The 25,092-nt window shown below is 40.7% G+C and overlaps 1 protein-coding gene across 1 annotated transcript in view; it reads right to left on the reverse strand.

Moving 5' to 3' along the window:
- zmp:0000000660 (arf-GAP with Rho-GAP domain, ANK repeat and PH domain-containing protein 2) overlaps positions 1-25,092 on the reverse strand; it is a 209,934-nt gene that overhangs the window by 89,541 nt on the left and 95,301 nt on the right. Inside the window, 3 exon segments of the mRNA XM_034676822.1 lie at positions 14,763-14,937; positions 21,409-21,591; positions 21,904-21,989. Coding sequence (XP_034532713.1) covers positions 14,763-14,937; positions 21,409-21,591; positions 21,904-21,989 — 444 coding nt within the window.

Consider the following 25,092-nt stretch of genomic DNA (forward strand, 5'->3'; position numbering starts at 1 on the left):
ACAGTCATTGGTGTGCTTTGGTGGTCAAATGGGGTCGTTAGTAGGGTCATTGGCCTAGTTCCTGACAGTCATTCAGGACAAGAATCAAGCATCCTTTTCTTTCTGGAGTAAAACAGGCCTGGGAGAAGTGTGAGGCTACCACTAGTTCTTGACAACCATGGTTTGGGCTGGATTTGCTAAGCTATGCCAAGTTCAAGCAACCAAGAATCCTTTAGGTGATTTGGTCAAGGCATTGGCTCTGTACCTTACAACGATCAAAGTAGCTATCAGAATTGCAAACTCTACAGCATGGCGATAACGAAAGGTACAGGAAAGAGCTACACAGCTGCAAAGAAACTGCACATTGCAGACTTTGCTGGACGCAACTGAAATAGTCATACGGGACAATGTGTTATCCCTTTGAGAGACCCCAAGAACAGACTTCATCATCTTTGGTATTCAACTAATTGAGCCCCAGAGGTCTGCAACGGTGTATAAACATAAAAACGTACTTATTGTCAAGCTATGAAGCACTCAGCTTTACAGTTCTAACAGAGCTGAGTGATCATGTGATCAGTCCTCATTCATGATCTTCTAACATGACCTCAAATTACTTACTTAATGGACTTAATGGAACTCTTGCTGTAAAATCATTATAATAAATTCAATACTGCATGTCTTTCGATTATTTACCCACAATGGAATCTGTTAGCTATCCATCTAGTTGCCTCCTAGTGTCTTGGGTTGAGTGTATTGACCCGTCAGAGGCTGTGTGTAAACACTGATCCCAAGAGTGTTTGTAAGGAAGGAAAGTAACCTGTTGTCTCATCATAACAGCAATGTACCTTAACTAAAAAGTGGAACAGTGTCAGTTTAAAGAATGGTATGTAGATTATTTGCTGCTTTGGGTAGAGTTGTAATGGGCCCACAATGGGAATTTTTGGGGCATTCACTTAAAGTTTATTTAACTTTAACACATTTCATTGTGAAGCAGTTTCTTTTTTTTTTTTTTTAAAGTTATGTTTTTTGGGCATTTTTTGCCTTTAATGACAGGACAGCTGAAGAGAGACAGGAAATGTGGGGAGTAGAGAGGGGGGGGGGGAGACATGCAGCAAATGGTCAATCAGCAGGGACTCGAACCAGCGACCTCTGCAACGAGGACTTTAGCCTCTATATGTGGGGCGCTTAGACCGCTAAGCCACCAGCGCCCCATGAAGCAGTTTCAACAACAGATACAACAGTGTTAAAAAAAGAAACCGCGCAAAAAGCTGCAGTTCCTTGAGTATCCACTTGGGGCTGGCTACCAAAGTCAAGGAATCCCCATTAACACCCATGTGAAAATACCCAATGTGTGAATGTGTTTAATAATCCATTTGTTAGGCTAAAATGAAGGGTAAAAGTTATTAATTCATTTGTACAGATTGGGGCACAGCTGGGATGATGGATGTGTGGCGTATTGTAGCTGTTTGCTGATGACTCACCTCAGTTCCCTGCCTCTGGGTTGACCAAAATTTGAGTTGAGTCAGCATTTCCACCATCAATGGTTTCAAAACTCACACTAAGAAACCAATTGGAGACATCCCAGAGATTACTTACACGTTTTTAATAGCTTATGTGTGAAATAACGCCAAAACATGACAAATTTAACTGCAACTTAACTTCAAAAAGCTGTTTTGAAATCAGACATTATAGGCCCCAACAAATACAGAAACAGACTGTGACCTCCTGGAGGAACTGACTTGACTGATTTCTATGACTGCATTCATGTTGAGTTGTTTCTCTTGTAAAATAAATCTTGATATCAATGAGATTTTCTCATTAAATCACTGGAAGAGAATGGCTCTCCATCATGTTTGTTATAAATGACTGTAAATTAATCACCACCCAACACTAGTTAGCAGCAAATGGCAATCAAACCAACAACATACCTGGCAAGATACAGGCCCTTTTATTTACCGCAGCCATTTCTAGCTGGTAAAATATGTTTCTGATGTGTTGCCAGGGACCAACAGCCAATCAGAAGCCTAAGCGACTTTAGTTAGCAACATCTGTAATCTAGCTTTGAATCTAACATGCAGGATGTGTCTGCCAATAGCAGCATCATAAATACATGGAATCTGACGGAATTTAATCAGCAAACTGCAGGGAAGTGAGTCCAGCACACGCACTCACACACATACACACACTTTTTTCCCCTAGTATTCAGGTTGTGAGAATGTAAATAAGCCAGTGGCTTGATGCTGTATCAGTTGGAACAAGGCTCTCTCGCTCCCTCGCTCACTCTCTCTCTTCCTCACAGTGAGCCTTCGAAACGGTCCCTCCGGGCCCCTAAAGCTGGACTCTGTTAAGATGGGACTGTGATGTCTGTGGGGGCGGCAGTTGAGAAGTCTGGCCTGCGCTGATTGGCTCGGTCCCCAGCGAAGGAGGTGACATGACAGAGTGCTCAATTAGCCATCTGGTCGCCCACGGCAGCGGTCACAAAGTGGTCCCCGACAAGCAGTGGACAGTGGGGTAATCAGAGTCTCCCGTTCGTGCACACACACACACACACACAGACGGACGAGGAAGACACACATTGTAATTGACAAGACAAATGGCTGACATATGCAAGGCCAGCACTGATAATGTATACAAGACTGTTAGAGATTAACACATATAAAATATACAGTCACTGCTGGTGCTGTTATAAAACACACTTCTGCAGCCTTTTCGCCAAAAAACACACATAAACACTTTGTAGTCAAAAGTCTCTTCAAAGTAAAAGCATCCACATGCACACACTCCAGCACAGAAAAGTGTCTTCATTAAAAAACTTCCCTGTGACCTCTTGACCCTCTAACAGTCCAGTGTAGAGTGTATTGGTTGAAAACTACATCAACAAGCATTGCAAAAAAAAACTGCCAGCGCCTCACGATGTTGCTAACAACAGGGTGGAATGGAGGCTCCAGATGAAACGGGGCCTCTGATTTAGTGTTTGTGTACATGTGTGTGTTTGTGTGTTTGTCTTTTTATTATCCGCACAGAAAGCCGACTGGATAAATTTTTAATGTGCCGCGAGATTCAGAGATCCGAGGCGTCAGGGATGCTAGGGTGGCAACAATAAAACTTCTCTGCCTCCAAATCCGTGGTGTGTCATTTAAGAAGGAGCTGAATGATGTCAACAGTGAGAGTCATCGCTGTTTAGCTTTGGTTTTAACAGTGAGAGAGCCTCCTGGGTGGAGTGGAGAGCTGCTGTAAAACACAATTTACATGTTTGCATTGCTTTATTCACAGTTTAGGCATTAGCTGATGCTTTCATGTGCAGATTTACGCTGAAAGAGCCCAGCAGGGGTCTACAGTCTCATTGCCAGCATAGGTTTCAAAAATTGCGACCCTAGAGCTGCTTTTGGTGGATTGTTTTATCAGTCTAGCTTCTTAAAAAGAGTTCCAATGGCTTAAGTTTGTGTTTGTAGAGGAAAATAAGAGTCCCAGGGAAAACTGCTAATGCCATACTCCAGTTTGTGCGTTTAAACCGTAGACTGTATGGACAGAACAGCAGCTCCCCTGAGAGTGAAGCCAAAACTTTTGGACTTCCTGCTGGTGACTGGCTGCAGTATAAAGCCCGGCCAAGCCGCCACAAGAAGTAGAGCCATTTGAGGAAAAAAAGAGCCAAACTTGGCCTTTCATTGTTTAGAAAAAGCCCATTCAAATATCTCTTAAAAAAACAGGCATTAAGGTTCTTCCTCCATCCATTCCCCATCAGTCTAATTTTGAATCGATGCTTGAAGTTCGGAGAAGAGTCCTTGCCCCAAGCGGAGGAGTTTAAGTATCTTGGGGTCTCGTTCACGAGTGAGGGGAGGAGGGAGCGCGAGATTGTCAGACAGATCGGGGCGACGCCTGCAGTGATGCAGACGCTGTACCGGTCTGTTGTGGTGAAAAGGGAGCTGAGCCAGAAAGCAAAGCTCTCAATTTACCGGTCAATCTACGTTCCAACCCTCACCTATGGTCACGAGCTGTGGGTTGTGACCGAAAGAACAAGATCACGAATACAAGCGGCTGAAATGAGTTTTCTCAGCAGGCTGTCTGGGCTCAGCCTTAGATATAGGGTCAGGAGCTCAGACATCCAGGGGAGGCTCAAAGTAGAGCCGCTGCTCCTCCGGATCGAAAGGAGCCAGATGAGGTGGTTCGGGCATCTGGTCAGGATGCCTCCTAGATATCTCCCTGGGGAGGTGTTTCGGGCGTGTCCGTCTGGGAGGAGGCCACGGGGAAGACCCAGGACACGCTGGCGACATTATATCTCTCAGCTGGCCTGGGAATGCCTCGGTATCCTCCCAGAAGAGCTGGTGGAAGTGGCTGGAGAGAGGAGTGTCTGGGCTTCCCTGCTGAGACTGCTGCCCCTGCGACCCGGACCCGGATAAGTGGAGGAAGATGGTATGGTATGCTTGAAGTTAAAAAAGCCTGATGATTTAAGTCAACATTACCTGCTCAAAAACCCTTTAGGAAACAAATAAATTTAGCAGCTAGCTATTAAACAAAATAGAGCAGGTAGCAACTAGAGGGCAAGATTCATCCTTCAGTTGGTTGGACCAAGGAAAGATAAAATGGGGACTTTTATTTATCAGGTGTGCACTCAAAAACAAATGAATGTTAATTCTGCATGTGAAAATAAACAAAAATTAACCAAAAATACACTTTACAAATTTACATGGTGATGATGTGAAAATGTTTTGTCAAACACTTGAAGGATTGCCCCATGTGGCCATTGTTACTACAGACACATCACTTACATGATCCTGACACTCATCAGTGTACAGCTCCAATTCAAAAATAGTTGGGACGGTGTGTAAAATGTTGAAAGTTTGATGGTTTGCAAATCATTTAAACCAGGGGTGTCCAAACTTTTTTCAAAGAGGGCCACATTTGATGTTGTCAGAATACCTCGAGGCCAGTGGCTCCTACTGAGACTTAGGAATCCTAAAAGTTACATATGAAATATCTATTGAATAACAATTATTTTAAATGTTTTCTCAATAAAACAGTAACTAGGAAGTCTTCAGTTCTCCACAAGCCATATAAACATTGGCAGACTTTATCTTCTTCTTTAGATAAATGTTTTTCATTAGGGTCGGGCAAAGTGGGAAAAATATTGTCTCATTATTTTCTTATGGCAGGATCACGATCTGGATTTCATTCTTTTCTTTTCATGTTGTTTTTTCTGACCAGCAGACAACACTTTTAGAACAAAATAATTGTTTTCCTGCATTCTGAACATTTTTTAAGCACCACATTTTCCCCTTTCTGTACAATTTCCTGATTTTGATCTTGTCTTGTGTCCTCTTTTGTGTCTTCTAAACGTTTAGCGTTCATCAAAAACATTTTCACATCATGATAAAAACATTAATTTGAAAAACTGTCAGCTTTAAGAGTTCTTGTGTTTCTTCTTTGTTGCCGTCTTGCAGTATCCCCAGAGCTTTGGCTTTGGACAGGTAGTCCATATGAAGCTTTTTGAGACGTTTCTGGATTGACTTTAGTTTTGTTTGTGCGCTTGAAAGAAACTTCAAATGTACACATGATTCAGAATGTGATTCATTTCTTTGCCAAAAATAACACAATTTAAGATGGAAGCTTGGGGCCATAAATAAATGGATCTTGGGCCACAATTGGCCCCCGGGCCATACTTTGGACATGCCTGATTTAAACCTTATATTCCATTGAAAATAGCGCCAAGTCAACATATTCAGTGCTGAAACTGAAAAATGTGTGCTCAATTCAAATGTGATGACAGCAACATGATTCAAAAACAGCTTGGACTGGGGCATGTTTTCCATTGTCTTGCATCACATCTTCTTTTAACACTCTACTCACATTTTGGAACCGAGGGAGACCAGTTTCAGGAGTTTTTAAAGTTAAATCTTGTCCCAATTTGCCTTATTTAGGATTTCAGCTGCTCAACAGTTCGGGGATGCCTTTGTCATATTTTTCATTTCATGATGTGCCAAATGTTTTCAATGGGTGACATGTCAAGGACTGCAGGCAGGCCAATTTAGCACCTGGACTCTTGTAATTTGGAGCCATGCTGTTGTAACAAGTGCAGAATGTGGTTGCTGAAATATGCAAGGTCTTCCACGAGAGAGACATTGTCTGGATGGCAGCATGTGTGGCTAAAAAAACCTGTATGTACTTTCCAGCATTAATGGTGCCATCCCAGATGTGTATGCTATCCATGCTATGAGCACATGTGCATCCCTACACCATCACATATGTTTTTGAACTGTGGGCTGATATCAAGCCAGGTGGCACCTCTCCTCTTTAGAGGCAAGGACACAGCATCCATGATTTCCAAAAAGAATGTAATATTTGGATTTGTCAATGTATAAAATATGGACGTAGTATCCATGACGTCATCCATCTGTTTCTGAAGCGTTGTTTTGATACTTTAATGACCCCCATTTTTGGATATATGGTGTCCTTTCATGGTACAGTTCAAAACTGCACCCATAGAACATGTTTTTTGGAGGAGATTTTTAACCCATGCAGTGAGTTCCACTAAAGAGTCATGTCTGTTTCTAATGCAGTGCTGCCTGAGATCACAGCCAACCAGTATCAGTTTTCAGCCTTCTTCTTTTTTTGTAGAGATTTCTCCAGATACTAAAATTGTACAACTATTTCCCCATGTTGTCTCTCACAGAGTAGTGAACCTCTTCCCATCTTTTCTTCTGAGACTGGGACCCTATGGAGGGCCCTTTTTATACCCAGTCATTTTATTAACCTGTTGCACTTTTACCTAAGTAGTTGGGAGATGTTCTTCCAGTTGTGTTTTTTCAAGATTTTGTTCACCCTGTACCAACTCTTTTGAGACATGGTGCTGGCATTGAATTTAAAGTGAGTATTTCAATCTTCAGTTTCAACATTTGGTATGTCGTCTTTGCATCATTTTCATTTAAATATAGAGTTTAACTGATTTGCAAACTCTGTTTTTCTTAACTTATTATACAGCATGCCAACTGTTTTGGGTTTGGGATTGTATGCATGGTTGAACATGTTTTCTTGGTTAATGAGGCATTTTATACTTACTAGATACAAGTCTTAGTCATTTATCTAAATATATCCAAAGATTCTCTTTGCATGTCAACAAAAAAAACCCCAAACAGGCTGGTAAGTACTCAGCACAAACAGATCCAGTGTGATGGTGAGTTGGTAGTGAGGCCAAGTAGCAGGTGGACTCTTTTTTAATGTTGGGCACCTGCAGCATTTAAGAACCAATTACCGGCTTGTCTTTCCAGTGGGACAGGGATCCATGGCGCCGCCACAGAGAGTGACCATTCCAAGGACTGTTATTTGGATGCTCCTCGGCCTAACAGCTCTTCAGTGTCTTCTATTTAAGCTAAAACCTGGATGTTATAAATAGGCTGCCAAATAAACAGTGTTCTATATCTGAAACTGTATGAAAATTGACACATTTTGGAATTCATTAAGCTCCTTTAGGTGTTCAGAGGATTTTAATTTACAGTTTTTTTTGTCCAACAGCAGATGCTTCTATCGAGAGATATTTTAAATCTAGCTCTCTGAGCCAACACGTACAGATTTAACCACTAAAACTGTTAATTAGCATTCAAAAGATGTGTCAACACATATCAAAGTACAGTCCCTGATGTATTTTGTGTCTGGTGTCACATCCATCACCAAGTCATCATGAGCGAATGACAGGACAGACGGGTGACAGCATGGCTAGACATGATTTGTGCCAAGATATATTATCATAAAAAATATTTCAGTGAGGCAGTGTGTGTCCATTAAACAGTGAATAAAAAAATAAAATAGTTCCACAGAAGCTTTCAAAAGTTTTCTTGTCTCTTTGGGTCCGAAACTAAACTTGAAGTAAGACCTTCTGTATGCAGATTTTTCATGCCATGGTTTTCATTTATGGAGCCATGAAGTCTCTTGAGTGTAACATTTGGGAATACAGTGGCCGTAAAAAATGATAAAGGACTCTAGAAATATCCAAGAAACCACAGCAGTGGCAGACTTTGACTATAAGGGATGGATCCATCATTGAAGCTGCCCTCAAGGGTCGCTAAAAAGCGAAGAGACACTGCCTTGGAGACCTGCCGTAGGTTTTTTTTTAATGGAATCTGGGATGGGGATATGTTAATGAACCTGCTCTGGTATCCCAGGTTGCTTTTGGGGCGAGCAGGTGTAGGACGAAGAACAAGGCCCGTCGAGGCCCACGTGGATGCAGAGAGAACGAGCTAATGAAGTGGCAATGCTCAACTATCAGAGGATGTGTCCTGACGGGGGAGCAACAAACAAGCCGCTACGGAGTACAGGATCGCTGACTGCTTTGTTTTGATGCACAATAACCAGGGGATCTGGACAGTTTGCCTATTTTTGTTTTAAAAACTAGGATTATTTTTCACACTGTTAGGCTGCAATGTTTTCCTTACATCATGGTGATACCCCAATTTAGAGTTAAAGTTTAGAGAAGGAGAGTAGTTGAGAGTATCAGATAATTGTTCATTATTAGCCCGTCTGAGTTATCCATCAAGGGAAAAGGGAATTTATATATTTTTGGGAAACATTTCATTTATTAAAGGTCCTGGTTTGAAAAAAATTTGACGTTATGATAACACACGATAAGATTAATTCCATACAATATGATACAACATGATACAATAGAATACCAAACACCCACTACAGGGTTGCATTTAAAACATGACAGTGTATATTGCGTGTTACACTACAATACGATGCGACAAAACACTACAGAACATTATATAATACGACATTATACCATAGGACATTATACGGTATGATACGACATGGTACGATACAATATGACTCTATACTGTACGATACAATATAATACGATACTATCAGTACGGTACAGTACGATACGGTACAATCCGACATGTCACGACATGATACAACACGATACGAAAAATTACGATACGGTGATATAATACGGTAAGATACAGTGCGTTACGGTACGACACTACTTGATACAATACAATACAATATTGTATGATACAATACGATACGGTACTATCCGACACAACATGATACGACATGATACGAAAAGATACGATACGATGATACAATACGGTAAGATACGAAAAGATACGGTATGACGCTATTTGATACAATATGATACAATATTGTATGATACGATACGATGCGATCTGATGCGGTGTGGTACAGTACAGTTCAGTACGATACGATAGGGTACAGTACAGTATGGTACAGTGCGGTATGTTATGATCAAGGGAGAAGTTCCCTCGGCTTGTGGTGAAGCTTTCAGCAGTGTGTCTGCCTCCTGGTGGCTGGCTGCCGTATAGGTCAAACTTTAAAAAATAAATACACGTCTTACGAATGTTTCTCACATCCGTATGCTGTGGTGATATGTAGTTATTATTTGACTGTTTTGTGTCCAAGGCCTCTTTTTCCTGAAAAGTTTATTTTTCGTTACTTATTAGAGTTTAAAAAACGGGGTTTTACTTCCGGGTTTCCTTTGATTCACAGCCGCCATAGAGGTAAACTTCAAAGGACACACAGCGTCTTGTGACCATAGACTGTAAAAAATATGGACGTAGTATCCGTGACGTCACCCATCTGTTTCTGAAGAGCTGTTTTGAGACCAATCGGCTGCGGCAGCCATATTGCTTCTGTCGAGCCAGTGTGACGTAAAGAGGCGGGCTTTGAGCCTCCTAGCAAACAGCTGCAGTGTTCCTGCAGGCAGCTGTGCCTCTCATTGGAAGACTAGTAATCTCAATATCTTCTAAATTACCGAATTAGAAAAAAATTCACCCCCCTCACAGTGAGAGGACATCGAGAAATTAGCTATTCAGACTACACTCATCTTTTGTACCAGGCTGTAAACATGTTTATTAATGCTGCAAAGATCGTCTTTTCCCCATTCATGTGTATGTGACTTCCGGTACTTCCGGAGCCAGCCTCAAGCGGATCCTCGATGAACTGCAGCTTCTAACACTTCCGCATTGGACTCATATTTTTAGACCGGAGGTTGCCGCTTGCTTGTGGGCGGAGCTTGTTGCAGTGGCTTCACAGGCTCTGGCTGCACAATGGCTGCGCCCAGGAGTGAGATTTTATGGCTTCAGAACCGTACAATGGGAAGAGGCGGAGCAACGCTGTCCATTTTTATTTACAGTCTATGGTTATGATACGCTGGGGTACGATAAAATACAATGCGATAGGATATGATACAACACAGTACTACACAATATAGTATGATAAGGTACAATACAATATTTGATACAATAGCATACAACTCAATAAAATGCAGTAGGACAGTGTCCAGCAACAACAGGAATGTTCATATATCCATAACAGTGGATATTTTTCCTGAACATGATGATAGGATAAAATAGGACAGGATGTGATTTGATACACTGTTATGATTGGAATACATACATATATCTGTCCTTTGTTACCTTGCTTGTTTGCATCTGGAACTTCAACCATGAAACCAGACTGAGGTCTGTAAAACTCTAAAACAATGCTGAACTCTGTTTTGTCCTCAATATTGGCTGCTATCTGGATCCTTTTATTCCTCCCTCTGTCAACACAATACTCTGCAGTAGGGATGGTGTCATATGGGTATTGAATTGTTCCCGCTCTCTGCCAGACACAACTCTGCACACAACAACTGAAGAAGTTCAAAAGTTCTGTTTAATCAAAATGTCTTTCTCTGCACACTCCGGGGGCTGCATGTACTACAAACAATGCAGACGCCATTTTCCACAGCTCTGTGTGTTGTGACAATGTGTCCAGCTGCACGACAGTGTCAGACAGAGTTTGGACAGCCTTTTGTCCCGAGCCATAATCTTTTAAGTACACCATGGCATGTACTGTAGTTACACATTCTATTTATAGATGTGTTTCTTTATACCTTAACAGGACGGGATTGTCTCAACACCATGTCCACAACACAAGAGATTATAGTACTTTTTCATTTTGAAGTCATGAGTGATGTGAAGTAATGTTTCTTTAAATGTAGATAAGATCCTGAAAAGACAGCAGTTACAACAACCTTCTGCTGTAAGATACAACACTTGCATATTCGCAACACCCTTACTTTCAGCGAGTCCAAAGAAAAGACACACTGCTTTCTTATGCTCAAATACTGAGCACAGCTTTAGTTCAGGCAGGCCACAAGATCAAGCTTGGCCCACAGAACATCAGCTGTTCTTAACGCCAGCCCCTTTCAGCTGACAGCTGATTACATCTATGAATCCGATTTGCCAATAGGAAAATGTGCGTTCTCTTTACAATTCTACAATTCTACAATTTCATTCAGTAGACGCTTTTGACCAAAGCGACGTACAACACAAGCAAGAATTTAGACTGGAGGGAAAAACCTTAGTAAGGGCGACAAAGTGCTTCAAGTTGATGGGCCACAGGTTCTGCCATCTAGTGTTGGAAGAAGTGCTAGGTTTTTTTTTTGTTTTTTTTTAAAGATAATGTAGCCACAGCTAATCACAACAAATAATTCAATTCAACAATATCGTTCAACATTCAACAGCATTCAATATTCAGTGCTAAATATTGAATAGGAGCTGGGTTTTAGACCTCCTGATTCATTCTACCCCTAAGGAAAAAGAGGAGAAGGGTCAGGTCTTAAAACTGCTTTAGCCTGCCTTCTCTTGCTGATTGGGTCTTCGCTGATTCTCTACCTGTCTTGGCTTTTCCTGCATGCACATGCCAGAGAGGGTAGGTGTGCCCTCCCCCCCCCACCTCAGGCTTTGCCCTTCCACGTAGGCACATGGAAGGACAGGGAGCTCCCAGAACAGAGCCATACCAGCAAATATAACTTATTGTATGCATATAATTAATTACTTTGACGGGAGCAGTCCTGACTGAAATAAATGTAATTACAGTGACACCCAAAGATCTTGACAAAAAGGCAGCTGGTCTACACTGGAACAGATCTGTTGTCTTTTTTTTTATATATATATATATATATTTTTGGGCTGTTTTCACCTTTATTGGACAGGACAGCTGTGGAGAGACAGGAAATGGGGAGTAGAGAGTGGGGGGAAGACATGCAGTAAATGGTCGACCAGCCGGGAGTTGAACCGGCGACCTCTACGACAAGGACTACAGCCTCTATACGTGGGACGCTTAGACCGCTAGGCCACCAGCACCCCAGATCTGTTGTCTTGTAAAACTTCCTGTTTGCAGTAGTCCACAAGTTTAGTTAGACTTCTGCCTGGACAGGAAGAATGCAACTGGTGCAATATTTGCCTTTTTGTAAATGATAAAGTCGCACTACTTCCAGACCTGTAATGAGCACACAGACTGCCTGTCTGTTACACATTTCAAATGGACAATAAAAGACGCAACAATGTGTATGTGAGTGTCAGTATGAATGTCTATCTTCTCACACACCTCTAAGTAATGGCCATCACCATGGTGACCAGGTGACCCAAGCTAGCAATTAGGACTCCCTAACAGGCTCAGTGCAGGCGAGTGTGCACAGATGCGGCGCATACATTATGTAAAATTCGGTCCCTGAGAAAGTCTCCCCATGGCCTGAGGCAACGGCCTCTCCCGCTCCTTTAATCTAATACATTCCTATCATCAGCCCCGCATGGAACCACACAAACAAAACACATCCGGCATGAGGAGGCCACAGAACACAGCACATCTGCCCCGTGCCTCCGACACCAGGAACACAAGGTGGCTGAAATAAAGGAGAGTTGGGGTAAGTTGGAGTTGAGGAGAGAAATAAAACGCAAGTACAGAGATGGAATTTTTCTGCTTAATGCGCCCATTACAGATTTGTGGGTTTTTCTGCCTTCATTTCATATTCATGGTAGTGGAAAGAAAAACCTCCCACTGTGCTTTTATAAACATAGTGCGAACAGCGCAGAGTGTGGGTTTTAAACATGATTGGCTTATTAAAGAACAAAGACAACGAGCTGAATGCATGTGGCGCCAATGGTTGTAGAAGTCCAACTTGCACACCTAGTTTAAAGGCTGTACCGTAGATTTATGTGAGAAAGTCAGCCTTTCTTTTGTTTCCATTTCAAGTCTGACCGGGAGAATTTATTACTTTTTTTGTGCCATAGCTACTTTTTCAGTCCAGTACTAAGTTGAACACTGGCCATGGAAAAAGTTTCCAGCATTCAAGTTGAAACTCAATTTACCTTTGCTGTTAAAGTATTTGTAAAAAATAAGAGACAAAACCCGCCTGCCTTTCCAGAAGCGTAATCACAAACACAGGCAATCAAGAGTCATAAATGAATCTAAGGTGGTGAAAACTGGAGGTATTATTGTGCCATTTTTTCTCATAAATTATCAAATTAACGTCAATAATGTCTAAATTATAATATTGATAAAAGTCTAAAAAGTAGACCCTAACTGTAGCATGTTTGGCTGACTAGCTAACAAGTACAGTAGCCTGATACAGTAGGGTTAGCTTAATATTACTATTAATCCTGAACTAGTTGAAAATACATTTTAAAAATACTAGCCTGCTTTTAATTTAATCCTTAATTCATAAGTTATTTCCAATTAGCTCGTGATTCACATAATTATCAAGCTAACCCTACTATATCAGATTACTGTACTTGTTAGCTAGTTACCCAAACATGCTAAAATTAGGGACTACTTGCGAGCAGATTTTTTATTAAATTCCTTCTCAATTTGATCCTTAATTCACAAGTTAACAACAAATCTGCTTGCAGTCCCTAACTTAAGCTTGTTTAGCTAACTAGCTTATAACTTATAAATATAAGTAGCAAGTTAAATATTGTTTGGGTAACCTGTTACTACAGTAGATAGTGTGCCAGTAAGGGAGCTAACTTCTGAAGTAAGAATCAAATTGTCAGCAAACTACTTTTTAAAAAGTTGTTAAAAGTTGAATGTAGACCCTAAAGGCTAATTTATATGTCAGAATCGCCCCTACATAGCAGTGGCTGACATGGACATGAGCACCACATACTTGTGCGTCGATGTGTCCGTGACGCACAGCAATTCTCAGCTGGAACGCTTGAGGGCATTGTGGTTTCTCTGATAGCCAGTTGCCTGCTTCCGGCCCCGCTACGATCTCTGTTTACTTTCCCACAGAGATTCAGAGCGTGTTCTGTTAATCTACAGCTGATACATGTTGCTGTTGATCATACAGACATGATTACATGAAGAATAGAGAGGAGGAGATGAAATGTGTGCATCGATCTGCTGCAAACAAGCAAACGATGTGCGACTAATGAGCGGGGATCCCGGAAGTGCTGTAAATGCAGGAAATACAATGCAGCTGAGCGGACCAATCAAAGGGCTTGCTGCCCGTGTAGTTACATTTTGGAAGAGGTGCACATCAGCTACGTGCGTAGGTACGGGAGTTACGTGGACCTTATGCGTAGGCTAGGCCGTCAAAGCAACTCAGAAGCGTAAATCAGCCTTTACTTCAGCCTATTAGGCTAACTAGCTTATAACTTATACATATTAGTAACTAGCCTAATGCTGTAGGTCAACCTGTTACTACAGTAGATAGTGGGCTAAATTCTGAAGTAAGGATCAAATTGATAGTCAATTGTAGAGCCTGACTTTAGAGTGTCTAACTAGCTTACAAATTGAGTAAGCTATTTAGCTAGTAGCTTTGTTTAAGGCAAAAAGCCAAGCCAAAAAGCCATTGGCAAGAAATGCACTTTTTTGTTCTTATGTGTGAAATCAGAGAGCCATTTATTTATTTTCAATTTAAATAAAATGAAAATGCTTTATATATAATTATTATGATTGTAAAGGTGTAGCATAAGAAACTAAAGAAGACATCAAACGTTGCTTACCAGAGAATTTGTTCTGGTGCAGGAACTCCATCTGCAGTCTTTGTCCAGCACGTTGGGCCAGGAGATACGGGGTGGAGAAGGTTGGATCCCCAGTGGCGCACATAACATCTGCCCCACTGAACAACAGCTCCATGGTTTTCAGCACGTCAGGCAACACCACAGCTGCACACAGAGCCTGTGTACGAGTGAAACAGAACAAAGGAGCACATGAGGTGCTTTTGCACAGGACCTGCACTTTGCCTTAGAACGTATTTCAACCATTCATAAAATTCTTCAATAAAGTATGAGTGAAATAATAGTGTATACGTTATTTTGGCTTCTGATATTCCTTTAGTGGTCACAAATCTTAAAAATGGAAGTCCACCTGTCACTTAATGTTTCCTGGTGCTATAGGCTAATAAAAGACTGAATAAGCGCAGTCACAGCTCATTGCATTTCTAAGTAGCTTTCAATAGCTGGATTAATACCTTTAAAAATTTCACACCCCCAGACAATGCACCAGTGAAAATCCCTTGAAATGAAAGTATGGTGTGTGTTGCAGCTTGGTGTCGCTCTGTGTGTATGTGTGTGTGTGTGTGCATGCCAGGTTGATAGAGGACAAAGAGTCTATAAAGCGGCGTCAGAAAACCATATAAAGTTTAGAATTGAGTTCCGCCCGCTGATCTCAAAAGAGAAGTTAAAATAAGATCAAAATTTAATACTCCCTGTGGGAATCATTAAATCTCTAATCCCTGTGAAAAAAAGAGGAATAGAGCAAATAAGAACAGGACAAATGGGCCATATTAAATATAATGAAACTAACAATTTCCAAGAAGAGAAAAGTGGGGATAAAGGCTTGAATAGCAATGAATGGAGAACATAGCAGAGCATGCTGAGGCAGGGGAATACATGGAGCATACACAGTGTGAACACACTAAGTGTAGAGGTTGTATAGAATATGAGACAGAGAAACACAACACATAATCCCTACAACTAAAATGTAATTATGAAAGGTCTGATAAGGCCTGTTGGATAAAATATATGCCAAAAATATGCCAAAAAATAATGTTACGTACATTTTACAGTAAAAGTTAATATGTAGAATGTATGTAAAAGGCCTTTGGTTTTTTAGTATCGTCTTCAATGACAGTAATAACTAAAATCAAGTCCTTAAAAGGAACAAAAATACACATGTTTTTTGTTTCATTCTTAAAAGGGAACATGCTTGAACATAGAAAACTTGCAAATATATACATTTATTTAAAAAAAAGGTCAAATCTGTAGAATTTAAAATACCTTTAATTTCCCCCTTAATAATAATAATAATAATATAATAATAATAATAATAATAATAATAATGATTGAAACAACTTATATAGCATTTTTCTACATACTCAAATCTGCTTTGACTTTAAATGAGCACAACTTAAATGTTGTACCATTTTCAGAATGCAGCTTTCATTGAACTTTTATGTCTTTAAAAGTTCTCATCTTCCAAACTCCATGACTTTGTTTGGGTGCTCAAGTGCAGCGCTCGAATAATTCTAAAGTCTGTCATTTTTTTATATTTTTAAAAGCCTTTCTAAATCTAAAAAGACATTATTGAATGAACAGTGAGTGGTACTTGTAGTGTGAAAAGTAGGTGAAATGGCCCTTTAACATATAATGTTGTGGAGTATAATCTGAATCTGGGTGTTAAGTTCTCTGCTGTCCAATTTGTAAGCCTCAACAGGCTGACATGTTGAGACCAGGTGACAACCTCTGGTGTTAAAAAATGAAACTAACCTGGAGGTGGGATAAACTGCAGTTCTTCAAGTGTCCACTTCAGGCAGCCCCCAAAAAGCCATGGAAACTCCATCTAAGCCCATACTAAAATACCAATTCTCTCACTCTTCTTTCTTTATTGGTAAAAAATGTGTTGGAAAAAACTTTTCCCCATACACATTCATTTGATAATATCGATGCTATGGTAATCAGACAGAATTGGGAGCGTGGTCAATTTGACTGACAGTTAGGCATGTTATGGCCAGCAACCAAGATTCATTCAACTTGCCTCTAATCCACCTCTTTCATTTGTATATGCATTAGCCAAAAGTTAGATGGCGTCAGCATTTCCAATATGGCAACTACCATCTTTGAGGTTCATTACGCCTCCTCAAAAACCAATGGGTGATGTCACTGAGACTACATCGCTGACACACCTGTTGGACAAAGGTAACTGAAACATGAGGAAAGTGCATGTTTAGTCGGCTAAACAATCAAACATTGTCACCCTTGCAAGTAGGCATCAGAACTAGTTGACTCTCAATGCGGATAGTGAGGAAGTTAGGCTGGGAGGACGCTGCATTTTCTGAAAACCATACCGGTGTAGTGGTTCAAAGAGTGACCCTGTTAGATGGTGACTTTCAGCTGAATGGGTTTGTGGTTGTGATCGTTAATGGTTCATAATGCACGTCACAGAAAGCCACATATTTGCCACAGACTGTGCTCATTTGAAACCGATTCCTGAGTGTTTTCTCCCCTTTAGAGAGGTCAGCTTGTCTGAATTTAAATATCTGTTTAATATTGGAACACCCATACCAAATACTTCTACATTCACTTTCCTAATATCTCTTACGGGACTTTGTGTGGAATTTTCAGACTTTACATTTTTTGACAATTGTAATTTAGCTCTTTATTTCTGTCGGTCTGGACCCTGAGGAAGGAAAGTTCTTTGAAAAAAGGATTCAGTGGTGATAAGCAGAACTTCTGCCTGAGGTTCTTCTGCCTTCAGCGTTCACCCATGCAGGTTAGCACCTCTCAGTCCTCTTCAACAAACTTCTGCTTCTATAAATACACGATGATGAATGTCACCTTTGATAGGTGCAGGAAGTCAAACTTCTATGTGTGATATCAAGCCGCGCAGTCGTGCTTTGCTCAAACTGTCCACCTGTGAACCAGCCAAGAGAAGGAGAGATAAAAGAGCCTGAAGAATACAGTCTGGCTCTGTCTGTCTCTTCCTATCAGTCCGCTCGATTGATGCGACATTGTGCACGATGACCCGCGACAAAGTGGATCAACGGAGGAGTCGAGTGGCAAACGGCGGAATTTCAACAAGCAAAACCCCCTCCTTTCATCGGACTCGGACCGAGTCGGTAAGCTGCATCGATCTGCTGCAAACAAGCAAGATCCGTCTGAAAGTAAAGCTTGGTAAACACGCAGGGAAAGTACACACACATAAACGCAGCACCTGTCAATATAACCTGCCCGCCCACACTGAGAACCTCCTCACATATGGATGCTAAACCATATGTACCGAGCAAACAGATATATTTCTGAGTTCAAACTTCAAGAAAACATCACAGACATTCAACACACTTACATACAACTAGTTTACTCACTCGCCCTCTTTGTCTCTGAACACACACGGACACACACACACACAATACAGGGTCAGATTAGGGCAAAATAGTCCCAAGCAACCTGGCCTTATTCTGTATCGTCTCTGGAAATGACCTTCCATGTCATAGCAATTACAGCAGCCACTAGAGGGTTTACGCGCCTGTGTGTGTGTGTAATGATATAAGAAGGTCCTTTGACACCCCCCTATCTCTAGGTCATGTGGTCTGCGGAGACTCCATGGAGGTCACCAGGATATGAGCTTCTAATGGGGAACAAGGGACTGGAGAGGGGGGTTAGAGAGAGGGCATACGTGGGGAAAAAAGAATAAGCATACACGTTGTGGATTATGTAACTCGTGCAGTCAGGATTAAATCACATCACTGGCTGTTTTACTCTCATTTCATTATATGATTTGACACTTTAAAGGCTAAATTACTGCGTCTCACAGGGGAGTTTCATGACCCCCGGGCTCGTAAAACTTGTTAAAACGCCTTCGCGTGATTTCAAAAAATTGCATGAATGTCAATGAGGAAATTGCTTGTATTACAGTCTTTGTTCTAGAGGAGGCTCCCAAAGGAATAGGTTTTATATAGCTTTTATTTCTTCATATTCATACTTGTGTTACAGTAAGCAAGTGTGACACAGAAGTGGAGCAACGTGTCCAATGAGATTAGAGTCAGTGTCCTTGTTTGTGTTGAAAATAAGCAATTTTTTTTGGTAGGTTGTTTGTGATTTATTGCTCGACTCTACGCTAAGTTAGCCTGCTTTCAAAGGGTGTTTATTGCTTTAGCGCACATGGTTTGCTAAGTGGCTCTCTGACATATTGATCCCTTTCATATCAAGTCAGCCTATACATAAGAACACAAACCACACTTCCATCTTTTCCCTCTCTCTCCGTACAAACTCACCTCTGTGCCGCCCAAACCCTTTTAGCCACACACTCTATATATGTCACACTTCCGCCCCTGGAAATAAAAAAAGAAAAAAAAAAGAAAAACACCCACCCTAACAGCAAATTCACACATCCTTAGTGGAGCAGCACACATGTTCACACGCATGTCCGCGCCTCACACTCCCACACACGCACACACGCACACACACACACACACAGGAGTAAAAAGCAAGCAAAGCCGCAATAAAACCAACCCAAGCGTTTCTGTTGTGGATCCTAATCCACTTTTCCACTTAGCTAGCGACTATAACTATTCCTCAACCCCCCCCAAAACCCTCCCTCCGTGTCATTCCCTCTTTCTCTCTACATCTCCATCCCTCTCTTTTCTGCTCAGGAAAACAATAAAAGGGGGGCTGATCTGCGTAAATGCTGACGCAGGTGGAAACTTGCTTCTTGCTTTAAAGACCTTCTCTTTTAATAGGAAGGGCAAAAGAAAAAAAAAAAAAAAGGCGCTTACTTCTTTTGCCAGAGCAATAACACCCTAAACCACAAACTGGCAGAGAAGGCCTTAGCGCCAACCTGCTAACACTTAAGATCGATAAGAATCCCCCTTTGGCGTTTTTAGACTTATAGTGCTGTTTCACTGATGGCTCAAAGGTCAGGGATATATGAGCTTTTTTCAGGTTCAGTGGATTTAGTTAATAGAGTATGTCATGCACTGTGCTGCTCAGAAGTATGGATGAAACTGTGACTGTATGGTGGGTTAACACTTATCACTGCAAGGCTTGTGTAGCAAGGCTGCAACCTTGGCTGGAAGATTCTTTCGCAGCTACAGACAGAAAAACATACAAGGCCTTAAATGAAAGTATTTCTTTGTGTATCACTTTCTTTACTGTACAGGAATCAGAAAAACTACTGCCAACTCAAGCAAAAAAAAACCACAAAGAAGTTCCTTGAAAGACAGGCTTTTTTGTTTGCTAGCCAATTTTATGCTAGCGAAAATAACATAGCAGATACTCTCCCTATCAATCTGAAAACACAATCAATTTTTTCCTCAAATAAAGGATTATTAAAGGGCCAGTAAAACAGACATGAAGAAAGAAATGCTTATATATTCAAATTAAATCACGTTAGCTTGTCAGGATTTATATCGTTCCTTTGTTAGCTTTGTAGTAGCTTTACATGATTGACAGCTGAAAAAAGTCTTTGAAATCCTTAACTGAGCCTCTGTCTGAAATGCTTCTTTCAACTACTGTATCTTTAAGCCCTCTTCTGTCAGCACTACCGGACCCAGCTCTTCAGAAGCCTCCTCCACTGCTGCCAAGTTACAAAGTCGTCCTCACTGAATGAACTGATGTTTCTTTATTCAAAACGAAAATTATTATAAATGCTACCTCTTGAAAAGTGAACCAGTTAGCATGTTAGCAAAAATCTGGCAAAATATTTATAACATAGCTACAATTAAGTCAATTTCAAACATCCCACTTTGCGCTCATCACTGATTTTTACAGTTTGAGCTTCTGCAAGTCATGAAATGTCATGAGGTCCTAGGGAGTTTCTCTCTACGGCAACTGTCAATCAAAGTAAATCCAGAAGTAAACCCTGGTTTTTAACCTCTAATAACTAACGAAAAAGAAACTTTTCAGAAAAAAGAGGCCTTGGACAGAAAACAGTCAAATAATAACTACATATCACCACAGCATAGGGATGTGAGAAACATTCGTACAACCTGTATTTATTTTTTAAAGTTTGACCAGGCAGAGTTTTTGACCTACACTGCAGCCAGCCACCAGGGGGAGCAGCTCTTTGCGGCGGAGTCACTTCGAGCCAAGCAAGATGATTTTTTTTATAGTCTATGTGCTTTAACAAAAGCTTTATGCTGGCTAGCATAAGTAGCAGCATGGAGTATATCAGATACAAACCTGTAAATAAAGCCCAGCATTCCCCTAAAATGAATACATATGTCCCTAGAAAGATTACAAGAAAATGCTCACATTCAAAAGAAAATTCAAGAGTCATTCTATTCAAAGAGTCATCAGAAAGTTAGCAAAATACCTGGCTGAATATCTCAAAAGATATCTCACCCATTTTGAGCATAGCAACTTCTGCCTTTCATAAAAATAGTACAGTTTTAGCCTCTATGGTTCAACAAATCACATAGCTTTTATGCTAGCTAACCAAGCAGCAACCTCCGGTCTCCAACTATGAAGCCCATGCGGAAGTGTTATACACTGCAATTCGTCGATAATCCGCTTGAGGCTGGCTGCGGAAACACCAGAAACCACAAAGACACCAATTCAAAAGAGACGATCTTTGCGGGGGGTGAATTTTTTTCTAACGCGACGGTTCAGAAGTTATTAAGATTCCCAATTTAGCTCTTTATCAAAGTCGTACCTGGTTGAGCTGTTCCAGGTCTTCATATCCCTCGAGGACCTTCCGGTATTTTCTCTCCCTGTACTTCCTGCGTATGAACGTGGCACGCTGTTCTGTTGAAGCCCCACTGAAGAGGCCCTCCTCCAAGGGAAGGTTAGCAGCCCAGAAACTGTTAGCATGCTTGTTCCCCACTTCTAGAAAGAGCTGTGGTGTTGAAGAAGATGAAGGGGACGAAAATACAGGACAGTCATTTCTGGAGGTTATGTAAATGTTGAGCCCTATACAATGCCTTCACAGCAGTATTATGCGAGCTAGCGAGCCCATATTTATAGGGCTTTTTTAAAGCTATTTTTTTGTATACTATGGCTGTTAACATTTTAAGTATGTGAGGCCGAAAGACAGATAATGTTGAAAATAAGGCATTTTCTTTTTTGTATGTTTTTTACATTGAAGAACACTCTTAACTTTGTGAGATAAACTGTTTAAATTGCTGCTCACTCAGCATACAGTGCATACCTCTACCAGCGCGTTGCTCCAGATACTGCTGTCCAACTTCAAGCTCCGCACTTTAGAAATACTTGGGCCGAGAGAACGGTGCTGCCCTGTGAACACACAGGAAGACAAAAGTGACAGACTTGAGTTTGCTAACGCACAAACAAAAAATATGCTTGAAAATTCAGAACACCCTTGGGTTTGTGCATCATTTCTGATTAGATATATTCAGAAAGCATGGCTGTTGGGCTACCCATCTATTTCCTGAAAAGCTGATTTGAAAATAAAAAATTAACATGTACATATATGCACAGAAAACTCCAGAGTGTGCACACAAATACACACCACATGTGAGCGATGGAGTAAACAATAAACAGGCAGTTACAAGATGGAGAAACGGAGCATGACTGGAAGCTCATTCTCTCACTCACAACAGACATATTTAGTCCCCTCAGCACTCCTAATTGGAAATGAAAGCACAGAACGAGAGCCATTAATTGCTAATGAATCATGAGTAATTCATTGTGTTTGTGGGTCGGCCTGTTTATTTGGGTGAATGAGGGGCTTCTGGGGTTGCTTATGGCCAAAGACAGAGCATACATGCATAATACATCTGGCAGAAGCTGGCTGTATGTGTGAATGATAATCACTGTCCTGCGTGTAAAAAGGAGATAATTTTAGATTCAGATTTGGCGTGATCTCATTACTGTCATCTATGCTCAAGTGGAGCAGTTGTGAATGAATATGTGGGGCCATTAGCTGAGACAAGGCTGCTTTGACACACATCTGTAGTCACCAGAAATCACTGAATTTTTTACCATGCAAGATATTAAAAATTGTGAAATTAACTTGTAAATTATTTTGGATTTCTAGTGAGAATTATTTACTCCAGCTAGTTTATGAACAGCCATGTTTGATCTTGTTGATATGAAGTAGGACTAACTATCAAATTGGAGCCTGTAAATCTAATTCAAGCAGATGAATTCCCCTAATGTATATAAACTGCAATACAGACAGTGTAATAGCAAGTCTAAGTCTACCTTAAAGCTCCTGTAAGAAGTTCTTCACTAGTTTTAAAATGTACTCAAATTAATACTGCTATTTGTTTACAAGGTACAGAAGTAAATCAGGCTTCAATCAACAAGATGTCTCTATTCTATTTGTTATTTTTAATGCCTCAAACTTCTGCCGTGGACACAAACCAAAGGTTCCTCACAGAAACTTTAAGCAGAATAATATATACTAGGCTAAATTTCTTCTTAAGCTTTGAGCTCTTCCCAAACATCCTGATTTGTAGTGACTTTTAAACCAGACACCAAAAGGCATTAACTGGTTCATTTAATTGCCCCCAGACTACATTTTGAATTTGATTTTCCTGGCCCTTTCCCATTGCAGTCAGACTTGATAAGATCAAATGCTTAGCAAATTAAAGACAATGCCAGTCCCAGCATTCTTGCCACAACAGTTCTGAGCCCAGATCATTTTCTTCATTGGTATCTGGATAGCATTTACAGCTGCACTACGATTGATTTTGAGGTACAGTTTGCAGTGGATTTTTATATAAGGGCCTGTGTCCACTAACTGTGTTTTTTGCATTACTACTCGAATTTTGTTAACAAAACCAAAGTAGTTCTCAGTTGTAGATTGGTCAACTTTTGGGGCAACCTCACGTGAGTAAATGTTACTTGTTCCTTGCTGACCAAGCTGGATTTCAGATATCGACTTTGTCAACAACAATGGTGGAGGTACATGTGGGGGAGAAACTAAACATTTGTAGGTGAAAAGCTTCTGCTAATGCCAGGACAAAAGTTTCTTTCCATTATTATAGCGATTTTGTTTTGTAAATTTTTTAATAAAAAAGAAACATTTAAGCCAACAGAGTAATTTTAAACAGGTACTGGAAATTCCAATAGACAACCTTTATAACCTAGCGACAATAAGCTGGGTGTCTTGATTCCTAATTAGTGGGCACTAGCAACATGTATAGCTGTGTGTCGTCTGCATAAGAAGAAGATTTGCAGTCTGTAAATAAGTCTATAATTAATGAAAGAAGGAATCTGTAGTCTGTTACTTGGCTTGGTGTAAAATGAACAAAGAAGGGACTAAGTATTGAACCCTGTGGAACACCACATGTGTGATGAGACCATCCCTATTAATTAAATAGTTTGTGGAAAATCTCAGGGCTGTTACAGAAATTAGTTTTAGGACTGTACTACATGTTATCAAATGTGAAACCAAGATTTAAAAGGTGTCACTTCCATTGTACTCTGTATCTGAGGTTGTTCAAGCTTTATATGGTTTACTTAAAGGTCAGCAAGTAGTGGTTTTAAAACTTTAGCATGGATGTGTGTTGATATTTCAACATAGGATTTCAAGTTGGAGATTCAAACCCTGGTTCTCTAAAGGATCTGGTTCCTCATTTCAACCTCCATCTCATTTCATTTCCTCATTTCAACCTCTATAGCAAATCACACCAGCAATGTACATCAAATACAACCAATATGCAGCTCTCTTGTTTTGACTGTCTTTGACTTGAAAGAACTCTGACTACTCCGGCTGCTGTAGGACAGCCATCTTCCTTTTTCGTTCTGGCAAACGATCCAAACTTTGTAGCAAGTCCCATCAGTTAAAATTACTGATCCCATCTTTAAATCCATATTGAAATCAGCAGGATGAATGCTAGTAAGCTAATGAAATGAGGTGACGTAATGCTACCTCATGATATGTTCAAGGCCTGGTTAGTAAGATTAATAAAAACAATACCAACTCTGATAAATAAGGGGTTTCAACTCGTCTTTCAAATATAACAGAGGAGGCTGAATGACTATATCAATACAAATATAAACTTACAATCCACATCCACTGGTCTGTTCCTAAAGAAGACATTTTCTTTTTGCAAACATTATTTTAAACACTTGTGGAATCCGTTTTGTCCGTTTTCAAAGGAGAAACTAAACAAAGGAGGATTGATCTCCCTCTTTGTGACCACCCAAGTTCAGCTTGACAAATAAAGGCCAAGACGTAAGGTTGTGGCTTTTGCCTGTGAAGCATTGAGAACATTTTACTCTTGGCGCCTGCTGCATTTCTACCACCACACTCCATCAGCTGAGCCATACCAACACCACAGGACCATTTTCACTTGTGTAAGGGTAATGAAGCTGAAAGAAGTGTGCCTGCGCACGTGTCACTGGGTACATGGTGAGATCTTCCCAC

This window comes from Notolabrus celidotus, chromosome 23 (genome assembly GCF_009762535.1).
Source record: "Notolabrus celidotus isolate fNotCel1 chromosome 23, fNotCel1.pri, whole genome shotgun sequence".
NCBI lineage: Eukaryota > Metazoa > Chordata > Actinopteri > Labriformes > Labridae > Notolabrus > Notolabrus celidotus.